Source organism: Numida meleagris, chromosome 2 (genome assembly GCF_002078875.1).
Source record: "Numida meleagris isolate 19003 breed g44 Domestic line chromosome 2, NumMel1.0, whole genome shotgun sequence".
Classification (NCBI taxonomy): Eukaryota; Metazoa; Chordata; class Aves; order Galliformes; family Numididae; genus Numida; species Numida meleagris.
In genome coordinates this window covers 119,978,620-119,997,079 of record NC_034410.1, presented here as the reverse complement: position 1 = coordinate 119,997,079, position 18,460 = coordinate 119,978,620, and the positions used below count along the sequence as shown (strand labels likewise).

Here is an 18,460-nt window from a genome sequence, read left to right as displayed (position 1 = left end):
TATAGAAGTCAAATAGGAAAGAAGCCATTTAATACTTTCATGTAACAAGTAATAGTTTTCTCCAGGAAGTTAGTTTAGAAAGGGGAAAGGCAGAATTTCACTTGATGTGGTCTTACACTACATAGTTTCATGCATTTTGGGGTATCTTGAATTACAGTGCTTTACATTCTTGCCTGTCAAGGATACATACAGTTTATGTTGCTAACTACAACACAATAATTTTAAATATACATTTACAAAAAGCTTTTCAAATGTTTAAGCTCACTGTTTCTAACTCCAGGTGAACGTGTCTTTGCCACAAAGAGTACTGATGATATCCCGGGCTGCATTAAGAGGAGTATTGCCAGCAGGTTGAGGAAGGGGACTCCTTCCCTCTGCTCAGCACTGGTGCGGTTACACCTGGAGAACTGTGTCCAGATTTGGGCTCCCCAGTACAGGAGAGACCTGGACATACTGGAGAGAGTCCAGCAAAGGGCCACTAAGGTGGTGAAGGGACTGGAGCATCTTCTATGAGGAAAAACTGAGAGACCTGGGGCTGCTCAGCCTGGAGAAGAGAAGGGTCAGGGGGATCTCATCAATATCCATAAAGACCTGATGGGAGGGTGCAAAGCAGACAGAGCCAGGCCCTGTTCAGTGGTGCCTTGTGCCAGGACAAGAGGTAATGGGCATAAATTGAAACAGCTGCGGTTCTCTCTGAACATTAGCAATCACTTATTTACTGACACAGTTTTCCCAGACAGGTTGTATAGTCTCCTTCTTGGAGTAATTCACATGCAGTTTAGATACAGTCCTGGTCAGTTGGCTGTAGATGGCCCTTCTTGAGCAGGTGAGTTGAGCCAGACATTCTAATCCAGACAATAATGTCACTAGAAGGAGAGATTTCTGTGGCAGATTTTTTGTCACTTCATCTGGAGATGTAAGGTGTTTGATCTGCATGTCCCTTTCTACTTCACATGGCACAGAAGAAGCCATTGCCCTTCTTGACAGCAGGAATACCTGAAGAAATCTTATGACATTAGGAGACATTGGAATGCAAGGTCTTTAATGACTGCAGTAGCTTAAATATGCATTAAACGCTATGAAATCTAACTATGCAGGTGCTGGGAGGCAAAAATGGAACAGAGTATTCCCTCTTTCCAATCCAATTGGACTGCTTACCTCTCACCAAGTGACTCTGAACTAACGATAAGTCCTTTAGAGCTGAGCTCCACTGATGCACTGCTATTCTGAGCTTGTCCTTAGTTTTAGAAGGGAGACAGTGAAGCTTGACTGCTCCTTTTCTTTGTGGTGCTTCCTGGGCTATACACAGGGAAGAAACAACAGTTTGGGCTCATTGCTCTGATTCAATGGCAGAAAATAGGACAGAATAATTCCATCCTGTCTGCAAAGAATAAAACTCACAAATCCTTTCCTGGATGCGTCACGAAACAACAAAAAAAAGTGTAAAGCAGATTCTTGGCAACTCTTCCCTCAAATTAATGTGGATTTGATTTACCTGTCATAGAAATGACAATACTAGAAATTGTGTCAGCAGCAGAATGGTGTTGGGAGGACAGTCAGAGCTGGATTTCATAGGGATACAGTGGCTGGTGGCGACATATGGCTCAGACCCCACTGCAGTCCCAACTGTTCCATGGCTGCAGCGATAGCCTCACATCCCCAACCCCAAATGTGCCTCACTGTCTTGATCTATTCAGTGGAGGAAGCTGTGGCAGGCGTCACCCGGAGCCTTGGTACTGACACGGCTGCCTTGGACAAGGTGCACATTGTGTTGCCCTGGCACTGCTGCTCCCATTGGCCCATTCTGACCATTACAGGGACTGGACATCTTTAAAAGGAGGCAAAAGAGATCTGAGCCAGGCACAAAATTTCTTTGACTCCCACCAAGAGCTTCTGTGGCTGCTGCCTCTCTCCAGAACGACTGCCTCACAAAGCCAATACAATGTGTAACCGATTTGTAGGAACCTGGAAACTTGTCTCCAGTGAAAATTTTGATGACTATATGAAAGAATTGGGTGAGATACATTGTGTGCTTTTTTATTTTTATTTTTTTAAAGTAAATTTCCTTTACAAATACCTCTTCTTCATCTTATGTTTTGCTCATACATAATGCTTTCTTCCTGGCCACATAGGTGCTGTAATTATTTTTCTAGCATAACTTATTTCCTTAACACCTAAAATGGAAAGAAAAGAAGGGCTTCTGGTAAATTACTGTTATAAATTTACCTCTGTCTAAGTGAACTAACCTCATCTAACCTGTTTGTAATGAGAAGGATCTAAGGAGATGCAGCATTGTTTTATGTTTCTCTTCATTGCACTGTTAAACTCGTGACTTGTGATAATTTACAATATATAATGGAGCTGATGTCTCATGACACTTTGGTTTCAGAGTTCTAAATCCTATGAATGAATATATCTGTTACTGAGAAATGCCAGGAATGTAATCAGTTGGGCATTGTTTTTTATTCTAATGCTGGCTTCATTCCTAGATAGCAAGTGCACACAGTCAGTTACAGCATTTCTTTTGCTATATAAATGATTCACTGAGACACTAATTCCTCTTATTTGAAATGTTATACTGAGTAACAAAAGAACTTCAGTAAATTAATTAACCAGAGTAAATGTGGGACGCAAGTCCAGCTACAGACATTTTTCTGAAGATCGGAACAAAAATGTTTCAGTAGTGAATAATTACTGCCAATAGTATTATACTTTACAGATAACAACAGATAACAACATATCTCCTTTTATACGTATCTTCTCATAGGAGCACTTCATAGCATTAATGCAATAACTATAGCTATCCCCTTTCTATTTTTATAAAGCAGTGATACATTATTACTTGTATGAGTACTTGTCTTTTTCTCTGAGGTTCAACAGCTAGGATCCCTAAGGAATCTTAGTAAAAACCTATGAATTGCCCATTCTCCAGTATATTTTTTGCTTTAATGAATAAGCAACAAGATACTGGCAGTTCAGAATCCAGTTTCTTCTAGGCATCTTGCTAAGAAAAGTTCAGATTCTAAGATTATTCAACAATTTTTATCTAGAAAGGATTTAGTTGAATTTTTATGAGAAACAGTTCTTTTTCTGATCTTCTCTACTCATTCCATCTCTACGAAGGTACACGCACATCACTAACCACCAGTACTTCTTCTCAGCTAACTCAAGTCAGCTCAAGTGAATCTTTGCTTCTTGCTGGAGGTGCACACTATCAACTGGGGCTGTGTGAGCCTCTGAATACAGTGCTTCCACATATGAAGAATCAGTGTCTCATATGAAGAAAGCATTATAGTATTCAAGAATAAAATGTTCCTCGTTTTTCTACTGAAGTTTTATAAATTGATACTGAGTTTTTTGCTTCCTACAATGTAATGACAGCTTTGTTCCTGATTTCTAGGAGTGGGCTTAGCAACCCGGAAACTGGGTGGCCTGTCAAAGCCCAGTGTGATCATCAGTATGAAAGGGGACATAGTAACCCTCAGAACTGAAAGCACCTTCAAAAATACAGAGATTTCCTTCAAACTGGGTCAGCAGTTTGATGAAACAACAGCAGATGACCGGAAAGTCAAGGTAAGGGGGCTGATGATCTCTGAGTGTTCCTAACATACTAGAAAAGAGACAGGAGTTTCTCCTACCCTCTTAGTGTACTATGAAATTCCCAGGTTATTCAAGAAAAGCACTGAAAGAAGAAATAGTATGATGCTGACACCACTGGTAAGAAGTTTATCTTTAGCAGAGAACGCAGATCTGGCTGAACATAAAATGAGTTGCTACTCTAACCTGCAGACTTGGACTACAGTTTGAAACTCTTCTCTTGCCTTTGTAGAGTGTTGTAACCTTGGAGAAAGGGTCATTGGTTCAAGTGCAGAAGTGGAATGGCAAAGAAACCACAATAAAAAGAAGACTGGTTGATGGGAAAATGGTGGTGGTAAGTACCAGGTTCTCACTCCTCGTACACTACTGCGTGGCAGGAGGATGCAGCATTCAGTTGGCCTCTGTCTAAGCAGAGTGTCCGTTTTGGCTTTTTGAGAGAAATAAGGATGGAGAAAATGGGAAACAAGCTTAGGAAACAACCTGCAAGGAAATAAATATTGTTCCACAACAGCAAATCGTCATTGAAGTAATTATACTGGCAGAATTGTTATGATTTGAGATCATACTTACTGATCTCAAAATTATTCTGCCTAAAAGAAATGCAACTTTCAGAGAGTAGAAATCTGTGAAATGTAAAAAGAAGTTTGCAAGCCACAAATTTCTGTCTCTGGAATGGCTCTTTCTTTTCTTCCCTCTTCAGAATGAATCCTATCCACCTTAGAAAACTGATTTCACATCTTTTTGCACACCTGTTTCTATTCATGCCAGTCAGTTCATACTTCTGTTTTTCAGGCGAGAGCACACCCAGCTGAAGGTGCTGGAGGTTTATTGCATGAAAGGCAGTTCTCTGTGCCTAATCCTGCTGGTGATGTTGACCTTCAGTGGGGTCAGCAGATCCTGATGGCTCCTCTGAATGGCCTTTGGCACTGAGAGAAGCACTTCCTTCATGAAGGCTGAGGACTTTCCTCACTCTATCTATCCTACCTTTCTCTACTAGGCACATAAAAGCCATGGAGGAGCCAAGCCAGTGCCATAATATGTTTTAGGGAATTAAGATTTTACTTCTGAATAAATAGAAATAACACGGAATCAGAATGATAGAATGGCTCGGGTTGGAAGGAGCCGTAAGGGTTACCCAGTTCCAACCCCCTGCCATGGGGACATCAGACTGCCCAGGGCCCCATACAGCCTGGCCATGAGCACCTCCAGGGATGGAGCATCCATAGTTTCTCTGGGCAGCCTATGCCAATGTTTTGCTCATTGTTCATTTAAGTTTTTAAAAAGTAGAGCTAAACTAGCTCAAGCAACTTGTTCACTAACAACAGCATCAGGCTGTAACATGCTATCTTGTTCAGACTGCATTTTACTTTAAGATTTCTTGAATTAGGAAGGGTTCTTTGCTTTCACATCTCATTGTGGTTGCATTTCTGTGTTAGTCATTTAAATTACCTAGACATCTTTGAAGCAGTGAGCAGAGGTTGGGTCCTTCTACCACCAGCACTTTGTGGCCTACCTCTGGCCTGTGACAGGACTGCAGAGGAGGCCTCGTTTCTGCACGCCAATGAGCCCTGACTCATGTCCTGCCACCTCTGTCGCACATGCCTGGTGGCTGTGAGTCACCAAGGACCACTGTGGGCCACCAGGACGAAGGGGTCAGGAAAAACATCTGGTGATTCATGAGTGCAGAGTTTTGTAGGCCAGAATCCTGACCTCTGAACTGCACAGGCTGCATGTGTTTCCACAAAAATATATTTGTAAAATTGAAAGTGTTTGTGAGCCACAGTATAATAAACTGGGCCGTGATGATGTTTCTATCAAACCAGTAACAACAAGGAGAGTACTTTTTTTTTTTTCTGTAAGCTGAAGCTAATTTTGCAATCTCTTTGTCATTATATGCCATTTAATTAAAGAAACCACTTATTGCAATAGAACTACAGATTTGCCATCTGCTTTAAAAATCATACAGATTTATAAAATATGACATCCGAATTTTCAGTGATTTTACTGCAGCAGACGCACCTGTTGCCAGTGAAATCCTTATATTAATCTTTTCTTTTGTGCCTAAGGAGTGTGCCATGAAAGGAGTTGTCTGCACCAGAGTCTATGAAAGAGTGTGAAGAAACACCTTCTCTGCACCGGACTGGGACTGGCTCTTAAAACACACCCTAGTTCAGTGACAAAAGCTTCATGCACTGTGCTTCTTTATTTTATTTCCTTTTATTGGGAAAATGACTGCATTATGATTTGATATTCCAGAGCCATAGAGTGACTAATCAAAGTATTGTGGTGCCTCAATAAAAGCTTCTCAATACATGAAATACAGTGTCTGCACATCAATTTTTAAGGTTTGCTTTCTTGGATGCTGCCCATCTTTTCTGTTGCTCCTGTTTGTGTAAGTGGTCAGGCTATTTCTGCACAAAATACTAAAATACAACCAATCTGCCTCTGGGAGAGGGCTAACACTGGTTCCTTGATGCATGTAAAAGTTCTCATCTCATGGCTACAATATTACATTCCTGTAAATGATTTTATTGCTGAATAGTTCCTATAGGGAAAATAATTTTAACCACAATAATTTTTGACCTGCAGTATGATTTATAGTTTCAGTCTTTTTGTTTTACTGTATCATTTGTTTGTTTTCATCCTAAAATGCTTATACTTCTCTTCGTACCAATTTCTATAACCTGGCATTCGCTTGGAAGAGAACAGCTTTTGGAGGATGAATTATCAGGATATATTCCATGTTTCTCTGCCGAACAGCTCTTGAACTGTCAAAAGAAATGTGGAACAGGTCTGAATGAACTCCAGAAATCTTAATGCTAGAGAGTTTCATTTTGCAAAGCAATCCATCCTACTTCTAGCAATTTTTAAGCATGAGTTTAGTGTTAAACACACAAAGGAGATTTCAATTGATAGACTTTTCTGCTAAACCCAGTAGAGTAGCTAAGCTGTTCATTCTTCCCATTGTACTTACTCTGTGCTTTTAACTAAAGAAAAAACAGAAAATCTCCTTAATCCAAAAGCGCTGTAGCAGCTTATTATTTTTTGCTTTCCTTAGCTGGTATTCAGTAATACCACAGCATTCAAGTTAACAACACAAAGAGGAGTATTTCTTCCCTTTTCATTGCCTCCACGTCATCATGCAGGACTCTCTCTGCCTTCTCTGGGGGGTTAAAACTGCTGTGATAGGCAAATGTGTTTATTTTGGCTTGTTAGGAGCTGTAGTGCTAATGTGAACCTTTGCCTACTGGTTCTGCAGTCAAGAACATGAATTCTCACAGTAAGTGAGATCCTGAATGTCAGTATCTGAATCGGTGTGGCTGAGCAGATAATTAAGAAGTGAAGGTCATATGTAAATATAAAATGTAAAGATCACTTTTCTTCTCGACCCACCTCTGGAAAAGCTAGAGACTGGATCCAGTTTTGGTCGCAATTTTATACAGATGAATACTCACTGGAGGCAGCTGCCTGAAGATACAAGAGGCCTCCTAGAAAATATGAGAAGACTGGACATTTATAGACAAGTTTATGCTGGTCTCTAACCTAAGGGAGTTAACAAGGGAGCAAACTCTTCAGTTTCACCATTAGGATTCACATTTGTGAGAGTCAGTTTCTGTGACTCTAAGTCCTCTGTGTCTGTAACAAGGACTGTAAGTAAAGTGCCGCCCCTTCTAACATAACATTGTTCACAAGCTGATTGTAATCACAGATTGTAACTCAAGGCAATCCACCAGGCTTCCACAAAAACAGCCCCACACTGTGAACTGCTGCTGCACGTAAGTTTCTTGTTTGTTCTCCTAGACCATGAACAGAGAGCTGAAATAAGCATTTCTTACAGCTCAGCAGCTACAGTGTATGTGATGGCCTAAAGTTTTGCTCTGGATTTTTATGAATCTGGGTTTTTGCTACTACCCGGTAGCTACTGAACACAGTCTCCTCTCAGTGTAGCAAGGTCCCAGAGAGGCTGCCAGAGCTGCCTGCCCTGTCCCAGCTCTTCTCCAGCTCTGAGATGCAGGCAAGGGAGTGGTGAGTGCTGCAAACATGCTCTTTATTTCCTTTGCTTTTCTTTCAGCAACCTGTAAATGTTTCTCTGAGGTTAAATGGAAAATTTTCTTCTCCAACTGAATATCAATTTTAAGTTTTTTTCACTTCCTCAAGAAAAGGAAATAAACATTCAGTTTGGTACAAGCTGTGTTTTTCCAGCACTGGGAAAAAAAAAATAGAACTGTTCACTCAGTCCTCATTCATTTGCTGTCTTCTCCTTTTCTCTTACACAACCCATCTTCCTCCTCTTGTCTGTACAGCTTTTTTAATTGCATTTAATTTTCCAGAGTTTGAGGATTATAATGATGGTAGCTTTTGGCTTTAAAATTCCTATTGAGATGCAGATATGTTATTAGGATCTCAGTATTTGGCATTTTCACTCCATACGAAGGTCACTTCAAAATGTCATGCAAGCTAGGGACTTTCCAAAACAGGAAAAGTGCAACAGGACTGATAGTGTGGAAGGCGAAAACAATGAGGCAGGTGGCACAAATCAGCACAGAAATTGAGCGCTTTGGGATACTGCAGCCCATAAAGCAGTCCTCGGAGTCTCCAGAAGAAATTAAAGTGAATATGAACCGTGTTGTCTGAAAGTTGATTTTGTGCCTAACTATAAAACAGCTTTTCTCCTTTCCTAAATATTTTACACGGGCCAGATATTCATGGAATGACTGTCCAAACTGAGGTTTGATGCCTATGTCTTGAACACATTGCCAAATGAGTGCATTTTCCATTTCCCTGCTGCTTAATCTAGAGACATGAGTATCCTGATGCTGGCATATGAATAGCATTGTTTAAGCTAATCAGTTTGATCTAGTACCCACCTCATCCTCTGCTTGCTACAGAGACCAGTGGGACTACTGAAATCAAATAAAAGCTGCCCCTGGCCTGCAGGTGTGATGGCTGTTGCCTTGGACTAGACAGAATTTGACTATTTGCAATAGAAAGTGTCTCTGGGTGACACATAGCTAAACCTGTGTTTCTGTACTCTGCACTCCACTCGCTTCTGTGCAACAAGGAGGAAGGAGAGGCCACAGGCTCTCGAGCAAAGTCTTTATCCCGGGTAGCACCTTTAAACTCTCCTCAGCTGTTCTTGGTGAGTTCAGGTATGTGGTATTGCAACTGCATTGCAAAGCATATTTACACGCATCCTAGGGACCAGCACATGGCCTTTGGTGCTGATTTAGTTACACTACCTTGTCACCTATTGGGACCATTTCATCAGGCAGTAAATGTGCTGCTGAACTGTTCTAGGAATGGCAAAGATGGAGGAGGGGATTACACAGAGTTATTAAATACATTGAGCTTCATAACAGGTTGGTCCTCAGTATATATCTTTTTCATAGAGAAAATTCTTGCTATGGTTATAAACACTTCACCATATAGAAATTGCTCAACTCTGCCTTTTAAGGTGTTGTTACCTTCCTTAACTTTCATTTTGTATTAAAGATGTTCTGCTGATGTCTGTGTTACAACAGAGTGAAAGGTTAGCAGAGCTGAAGGGGTAATCAGCCAGAAACAAATAGGCTGATGCCATGAAAAATCGCCTTCAGAAATCCTGGAATTGAAATGTAATCAAGGTCTTTGTTAAAGAGGTAATTAAAGCATATCCTTGCCATTTCAACGGGGAACGTTGTGATTGGCCATTGGCCATTGTACTGCAGATAGGAAACACAATAAAATGATGTTATTTGGACTAAAGGGTACAACAACATTTGTGCATTCCCTGAGACACTAAGGAGAAAGAAAGCTGTGTAAAGCAAATACTGTTCATGTAGCATTTTCAAATGAGATCATGGATTTTTTACCTTTTGGGTAGCAAATCAATATTCAAATATAATTTCCTTTAATGTTATGGACATACTAAAAACTAAAATTGTGAGGAATGGCATGATTCAGGGATTAGGAAGGATGGAATCTCTGGATTACAGCTGGATCTATTTTCAGGTACTCAATAGAGTAGTAGTTAAGACTAGTTAGATTAAAATTTATGCATATTGTTATAATGCGATCACCAATATTGATTATACTATGTGAGATGGGTAAGACAGAGAAAAAGGGTTCTCAATTTACTTCCTAGTGAATGTATCTACTTCCTAGCACACTTCCTTGTGGACAAGGCTTCCTTATAGACATCTCTGTGAGCAGCAGGGTCAAAAACACTGTGAGAACTGATCCTGTGCTTCAAGCTTATAAATGCTCTAACAGCTAGGGCTAAAGCTACAGGAGATGTCTGTAGTGGAGCTGTGTGACAAGTCAGCTAAAGCACAGCCTCTATCAAGTCTGACTGAGCTTTAGGCTTTTTTGGGAAATCTGTAGACATAATTACTAGAAAGAAAAGATATTTCCTGTATCTAGCTACTCTACAATACTTACATTACTGAACATGCCAGCAATAATCTCATTTATTTCTCAGCTCTTTGCACAAATTTCCAGAACTGAAAGCTGAAATGTAGATACACGTTTTACTTGGAAACTGCACACTGGATATGGAAATCGGAGACAGTGAATATGGAAGACTCAGTCATCTTGTGCTCCGAAGCTCCTAGCAGAGAGGCACAGCTTCATACAACTTTGTGCCACCTTCTCATGCTTTGTTCCATTGCGTTCAGAGTTTTTTACCTTAGTGACTCTTATACGTGTGTATAGGCAAAATCATTTAATGGGAATATTAACTTTTTCGCAAATCTTCCCTCTTTGCTAACAGTGGGATTAAAAAGCAATTTGAAATGATAAGGCATAACACTGAAGGCCCCTAATTACCTGGTTAACGTACATGTTTTGATTTAAATTAACAAGAGATCAAGCAGTCAGATTATAAAAGGGTAGGTGCATAAAAGTCTCTGCTTTCCAGATAGAATCTGAGCCTCTGGCCAGGAGTGCAGGAACCAGCACTAAGACTCTCCCTGGTGCTTCCTCTTCCTGAAGAATCTGATGTAATCAAGAAGCATCATCACAGTTTTTGCTGGCACTGTATCCAGTTGGATAGAGATTGCATTGTGAAATAAAAAGGCAACCATTAGAGTCTAAGATAATGACTTTGGAAGACAGCGCGTCAAGGAAGATAAATAATTTTAAGATTGTATTCCCCTGCCTTTCTTATATCCCTTTGCAAAGCCTGTACATTATGGCTAGCTCACATCTTAGTTTAACTGCTTCTAACTTGAAAAAACAATCCAAAAAACAAGCCAGATGCTAACAACAAAGTTCTGAATGAGATGATTGCACAGATATAACTACAAGCAGAAACACAGCTCCTGTAACTCCTGAGTAAAAGGAAGCAGAGGTCCAACATGCGTCTTCAGTTCTTCACTAGGATAGAAAGAGAGGCCAGGATCTTACAGGGCAAACAGTGTAACATAAGGCCTCAGAAAAATTCCAAAGAAAACATCAGGCAAGCTATTTATAAGAAGCTAAAAGAGAGCAAGATAATGGAGGTCAATCTGAATAAATCATTCCAAACCAATGTCATTTTCTTCTACCAGAGTGGCAGACAAGTCTTGCGGATGGAAGGAGAGTGGCGATCCTCACCTCTAGTGACTTCAGTAAGGCACTGACAGTCATCCATTAAACGTTTTCATAAAGATGCTATACATTTAGGCTAGTTGCTCCTACAGAGAAGGGATACAAAAAATATCTGGACTGTCAGTGGTTCACTGTCAAACTGGTAGGATGTTTTGAGTGGACTTCTGGCCCAGTCCTAATTAATCTCCTCAGTAATAGCACAGATGTTATTTATGGATCATACGGAGAAGAGAGGAAATGCAAGCACACCGGAAAGCAGGGTTCAAATTCGGATGATTTCAACAAACTCAGGAAATAGTTTGAAACAGTCAGGGGAACATTCAGGAGGGAAAAATGTGCTAGGCAATATCAGCTGCAGCACACACGCCAGATGGGGAACAAGGAACAACCAGCACAAACCCTGGGAGTCTGTAGTGGCTCACAGACTGAATACGAGCAACAAAATTGACGTTATTGAAAAAAGACAAACCTCATGTTGGGATGTGCAGTCAGGAGGACAGCCAGTGAGCTGGGGTCATCTGCACGTGCTGCTTGTCACTTGTGAAGCCTCCACTCCACATGTGTCTAGTTCTGAGTAATGCAGAGCAAAACAAATTTGTCAAGAGAGAAGTAATAAAGCCATAAAACATGCTCTAAATAGGAAGGATTCAGGAAAGGGAGATGGGCCAAAGGTGCACATGACTGCAGTGACACAACAAAATTCCTCACGTCGCTAAGATGGGTAATATATGCAGATCTACACACACAAGCACATGCACAGAATTGTCTATTAATACACACAGTTTTAGTCAGAGCCAGTGACCACCGTTCTCAGACACTGAACTGTCCCGGAGGCAATGTAGCTGAGACCCACCTCACCTCTGTAACTCCTGCTATGAGAATCAAGGTTCAGTGGATCTCTCCTCAGCATCTCAAGAATGTATTATAATGGGTCAAAAGCTCTTCACATAAAGAAAAAAAAAGGAAATTTAACAAGAACCATAGAAAAAGAGCTGATTTCTCAGACCATGAAGAGTACTAGTGATTTCCTTCTACTACTCATATTTCCTAACTGATCTGTGATATGAAATAGGAGATTTAAACTGTTTGAACCAGAAATGTATTGGTACAAAATACTCCTTTTTTTAAGTAAATAAGTATCTGCGTGTTAAAAAATATGTGACAAATCAAATAAAAAGAGAGAGAGAGAAAGAAAATCTGAAATAAGCAAAGAAATCTTAAATCCTTAAATCTGAATGCAGCATGCTGTCATGGATGCAGCCAGCCTGTGAATATGATCAGATTTTGTATTTGTCATTGTTCTAGAAACACTGAAGTTCTTGTAGAGCAGAAGATTCTGTATCTCTTAAGAACATTACTCTTCTTCTCATCCTGTCACCATTGTAGAGGGACTGACCTGGCAATTGTGTGTCATTCCACAGATTTTCTAGGATGAGGGAAGAATTGGTGTATTGCAGGTTTCACATTACTCACAAGAGGTTGTGAAAACAGTTGAAGGATATGTGTTTTGTCTTAGTTTTGACTGTCAAAAGCCAGAATTCTTCCCTGAAATCCATATGATAGCACTGGGTTCCCAAAGTGGGAATTGCCTATATGAGCCCTTTGAAGACTGGTATTTATAGGTTGTAAACATAAGTTGAACAAAAGATATTCCCAAACTCTGCATCAGCTCTGCCACCTGAAACCAGTTTGGAAACCTGCTGACAGCTTCTCTTGGTCAGCAGATGGGTTTCAATATGGTCTACATTTTTGATGTTAAGTTGTGCTATCTAAATGAATATCATCAGTCTTCAGAAAATAAGGAAGGTGCATAGTTCATGCTAGTTGTTGTCTGTCTCTTCCCCTAACTCATCATGTCTTATGTCTATTTAGTTGTTCAGTTTAACTTCATTTCCCACTAATGCACCTGCATCCTGGTCAGCAGGAGGGAAGCAGGACAAGGCCCGTTTGTGCTTGCATGAGGAACAAGTGTGTCAGCATATGCTGATCTGCCTGGCTGCCCACATGTACTCTGTGTGTCTATGTGTGCATGCACAGGTACCTTTTGGGAAGACAAGCTCAGCCTGACCACTACCTGTACCTTTGGGTCTCCTGCAGCTACTTCACCCACTATCATCCATTTGAGTTATCATGTCTGTATAGCCCACAGAGGGCTTTACCTTTTGGAAAGGGTTTAGATGGCTTGTTTTAAAGGCCTTCTTTAGGAGATGAATAATAGCTTAGAAATATGTGCTTTTCCTCCCTGACTGCTAAGGGATATTTGTTACTGTCTGGTATTTGATTAACAGCTCACTGAGCTGAAGGTTTAGCATCTTTCACCACTATTCTGGCTGAGCTATCTTTGGTGGTAGAGCTCCAAGAAGCACCCAGCTGGAGAGTGGTGGTGGGCTGGTGATGCCAAGAAAACCCTCCTACATTTCTGACTGTGTGCCAGGGACACAAGATTAACTCTGTTAACATGACTGATGATCATCTATTTAGAAGAGCAGCGAAAGCAACCCACTTCCTTGCACTCAGATGTGCAAGCATGGCCTGGGTCACGCACTGGCATGTGTCCTAAGTGTGGTGATGCCAGTTTGTTTCTCTTTGCTGCCACCTGGCTTCCTGCTCTTTCTATGGATCTGGCAGACTGTCCTGCTTCTTGGACTCAACAGCTGGGCAGTACTGAGGGCTGCTTTCCAGTTAGTTTCCTATCCTCACTCAAAGGTAGCTTCATGCCTCTGGTAACTCATACACATTTGTTGTGCTAGTAAAACGTGTGGGAATCTGAAGGGCTACAAGGTCCTTTTTGGTTCTAAGAAACAATGTCCTCTTGTATCGATGTAACCCAGTTTGGGCTCCCTGGAGGTTCTCATCAGTCTGACAAACAGTCAAAATGCTGGAAGAAAAACTAAATTTGGATCCTTGTTCCTCATTTCTTTCTAAAAATACTGCAGTTTTTCTACTCACAAATAGTAACAAAACATAGCAGCACAAAATAGCAGCAGGATTCTCAAGTTTTATTTATTAAGTCAGGAAATTACTCACTACTCTCCCGAGTAGTGTTTTAGCAGTTTTCATTTTTTTTCTTCCTCTTTTCTCCATAGGATTGCAGAGACCACATTCAGCAGATGGGGAAAGGGTGAAACACAGAAAGGATGCCAGAGTTCAATAACAGCATGTTGCTTATGTCCAAGAGAAAGGGGAGAACATCACCTCAGGGAGTTGAGTTGAGCATCCATGTTATGATAACATGATGGAACATTCAGATCTGCAGCCAGGAGATGGGAATGTGATCAGCGTCACTCCCAGGTGTGGTGCAAGGATGTATGGCAGCCAAGAGGAAGAGAAGTCTGTTTTCAGTAGCAGAAAATTCTCCAAGCACCATCTGGATTTGAATAGGAGATACTCTTTAGAGGAAATTACGTATAAACGATGGCATTATCCTTTGTATTTTGCATGCCTTTCCACACACATCCTTTTTATAACACAAATGCATATGGGGTTGAGGTACTCCTACTGCTTACGAACCCATTTGTAGGCTGTGACTTTTTAAATCTTGTGAACTTGTGGGAAGTGTCTCAAAACATGAGACAGAACATGACTAAAAGACTGAAAAACTGAGAGATCCTGGGCATCTGAACATGTGTTAAGAAAGGAGGATAAGTTTTCTTTCCTCAGTTAACCTAAGCAGTCTATTAACTTAAAATGCAATAATTAGTGATTGTCTCCTGTGAAGTGGTTTATGGAGAAGAGATGAATCTGAAAGTACAACGAGAGCGTAGCACTACCATTCACTAGCGTTTCCTTCTGATGCTTCTGTGTGACTTTTGTCAGGTCTTTGGTCTTACTAAAGATCATCCAGACTGCTCTGAGGAAAAGGCACCTGCACCTCCCTGCTTTTCAGTAAGTCCAGTTCTGATACATGGAATCAGAGAATCTGTGTGTAGGTAAGCATGAGACCTGTGGTGACCAAGACTACCAAAATATATCTATGGAGAGAAAGGCAGTTTGTGTAAGAAAATGGTTTTAACCCACCTTATGGGGATGCAGCCACAGCCCTAGACTTTATGTCCTGCAATATGGCAGCTAAACAGTGGCGAAGAAAAACAAAGAAGAAAAATGATGCTGCTCCTTTTGGATTCCCTAGCTGTAACTGAGAAAAATCTGAAGCAAATACAAGGAATTTCCACAGACTGGAGAAATTTCGTGCTTGCACAGAAGTCAGTTTGCAAACTGCTCTTTGCTAAACTGATTTTAAAAATGCTTTCGTTGAACAAGTAAAGGTTGAGGAAAATTCTTATGAGTCCCACTAAATTTTAAGCGTTGCTTTTACACTTTCAGTGTACCTCACTCTACAGTTTCATGCTAAAGTCTATCCAGGTGAGGTACCGTGTCCTTTTCTTATCTTGTGCATAGTGTTTCTGGCTGTAGGTTAGACTTTGTCTCCGGTCTCCCTCTCTCAGACTCTGCAGTGATAACTTTGGACATCTTGTGCTAAGGAAATTCTTGTGTCAGGATTTTAAGGATTTTGCTTGGACAGGATTCAGTGTTTCATATTCCTATGTATTGTGAATTTTCCCAGGTATCTCAGGGATGCGGTAACAAATATGACCCAACTGTGGAAATGGTTTCCTGTGAGTATATATGTGCTTTTCTTTTTGTGAAGGGCTTTTTCAGAGTGTTGGTTTTCTAATGAGGTAACTTACACCCATGGATATGTAATACTGCCCTGTGAACTTGCGAGGGAAGAGAGTTAAGAGGGTGATTTCTTGTTACTGTATGGCAGGTTTGAAGACGGAGTTCTGCAGCAAAGTAAAAGAAACTCTACTACTCATAATGAAAAAAGGTCAAAATACTTTGATGAAAAGAACAAAATTTGTCAAAGGTCCATTTTCTTTCCAACCTGCTTTCAGCTAAAAGATAAGAATTCATATTTTAATATGTATGGACAGTTACGGACAGTGAAGCTGACTAGTAACAACAGTGATGATGTGTCAGGATTTCTACACTATAAGGGACAACCTTTACGTATACATATGTATATATAGAAAGAGTATACATATATATATATGTGTATATAGAGAGAGCTCCTTAATAAAGGGACTTAAAAGTTTATCTTAACAATTGATTTGTCTTGGAAAAGATGAGGGATATGTTTAAACACATCTGAAATGAAAAGTGAAACAGTAAAAGGTGATTTATCAGGCAAGGAAAATAATAAGAAGTTATCTGTCTTTATCATAATACTTCAGGAAAAGTCTGAGCCTTGAAAAGGAAGAGAGAGAAAACAAAGGGAGAAATATTCTGTTATAACGATTAAAAATTAAAACACAAAAAACAGACACAAAAGTTCTTTAAACTGTAAAATAGATGTTTGTCTTTTGAACAGCAGTATATTTTCTTCTGGAATATATGATGTTTATTCAATTTCAGGTGTATCTCCTTCAGTTTAGCTAAAAAAAAATATTGATTACATTGTTCTTCAAGCAACATAGCTATCAAAAATACTTTTTTACTATTTTATTTCATTATAATCCAGACTGTTGTAATGAGCCTCAGGAAAGATCCTCCACATGTGTTGCTTACTGGTCTCTTGACTGGGAATCATCACAGGGTTTCTTGGAGATGGTGATGGCTAAAATTAGCCTATTGTATCAAAAGTTAACTATTCATGACTTTTCTGACAAGAATGTACTATCATTTGTTGAAGAAATGAAGACAAGAGGAATGACACATCAGCTGATGGAGATGGAGCTGCCATTTTTTATTACTAATAACAGGCAACACTAGTGGTAACCTGATGAAGTTGCTTCATAACTCCACCTTACTCAGCTGAAGAATATTTTCCTTCCCTTTGCACTAAAACCCAAGTGCACAATGCGTCTTCAGTCAAGCCCAGCTTTTTCCTAAAAGCTTAGTTTCCTATTTTGTTTCTGATTATTTTATTTAGGTTATCACTTTATTGTTTTGCTATGTCTACTGGAATTTTTATAACTATTTTAAAAGACTTCTGAGGCAACATGTTGTTGGAGGAAACCGGAATATTGTTGTCTGCCCGGATGTTTTAACACAGCTAACTCCCTTTTATGTAGTACAAATGTTGAGGCAGAAGAGGTTAACTACAGAAATGATGCCATCACAGAGAAAGGGAGATTTCCTAAAGTAGGTCTCTGACACACTGTCTGTTGCTGCACAAGAGTCTTGGCTCAAAGAAAAGTTTAACAAGGTCTTGCCATTTCAATGCTTCCCAAAATTATGTGCTTTTATTGTCATCACCCCTAGGCACATGGAACACTGGTATTGTCCTAAACTGAAGTCATTCAGATTACAATATCCATTTTTTATAACTACAAAAAAGCTTGCAGCTAGTTTGGACTCTCCAGTTTAATATACGCCTTAAGATTAGATTGAATTAAATCAGAAAATACATTTTAGGCAGAAAATAAATCACAGATTATACAATTAATTTTCAATCTTACAGTACACAGTGTCCCAGACAGGAAAAGCAGCTGCATTTATAAAGTGTTTTTTCATCCATACATGAGAAAATAAAACAGTAAATCAGTGATCTTACAAGGTTGCGTTCTTTTCTTGGTATTTTAAATATGTATTAAATAATCATGTGAACACTTTGTTGCCCAGGATTAAGGTTTATGTTAAAAAGTCACATGCATCCTAAGCCAGGGACCTCTGTTGATCATACTTTATCCTCCATTTTAAAGCTGTTTTGGGGAAGATGCAGTAAACCCAATATGACTTATACAAGCTTTGAATTCAATAAACTATTACAGCAGATTTTTGTTGAACTTGTTTTGGTTGCGAAGTGAATCATATTTATTAAGAATTAGCACTTTCCAACACTAATTACATGATATATAATCATGCAGAAATCTCAAAGCAGTTCTAAGGAATGAGAGAATTTTCTAACAATATTTGCTGTCTTGTGACATGCTGTCGATTTTGTACCTTGCCAGTTGCAATAGAAGCAAGCAGAAACCCTATAACACGTGGGTCTAACTTTTGGGCTTGTCTGGGCTGCTTTGAGTGAAGAGGAATTGTCTTGGGTTGCATATAAAATATATAATATATATATTTAATATACAATATTTATCTTTTTTATATATTTATAATTAAAACATAAAAAAGAGCAAAAAAAACCTTAAAGCTCGTGGGATGTCTGACCTTGTTATTGTGAAACTAATGCATCGGTCTGGTTTGATGGAAGTGGTTGCAGTTCTCAGCGACTTCTCAAGGTGTTCATCAGTTTTTTTCAGGAAATTTACTCTTCCTGTACTTCACCCTTGAGAAGAGT

The 18,460-nt window shown here is 39.8% G+C and overlaps 1 protein-coding gene across 1 annotated transcript; it reads left to right on the top strand.

Moving 5' to 3' along the window:
- Positions 1,849–5,899, top strand: LOC110394268 (myelin P2 protein). The gene is made up of 4 exons (XM_021388059.1): positions 1,849–2,015; positions 3,401–3,573; positions 3,830–3,931; positions 5,664–5,899. Exons 1-4 carry the CDS (start codon positions 1,943–1,945, stop codon positions 5,712–5,714), a joined length of 399 nt encoding a protein of 132 aa, XP_021243734.1. The 5' UTR covers positions 1,849–1,942; the 3' UTR covers positions 5,715–5,899.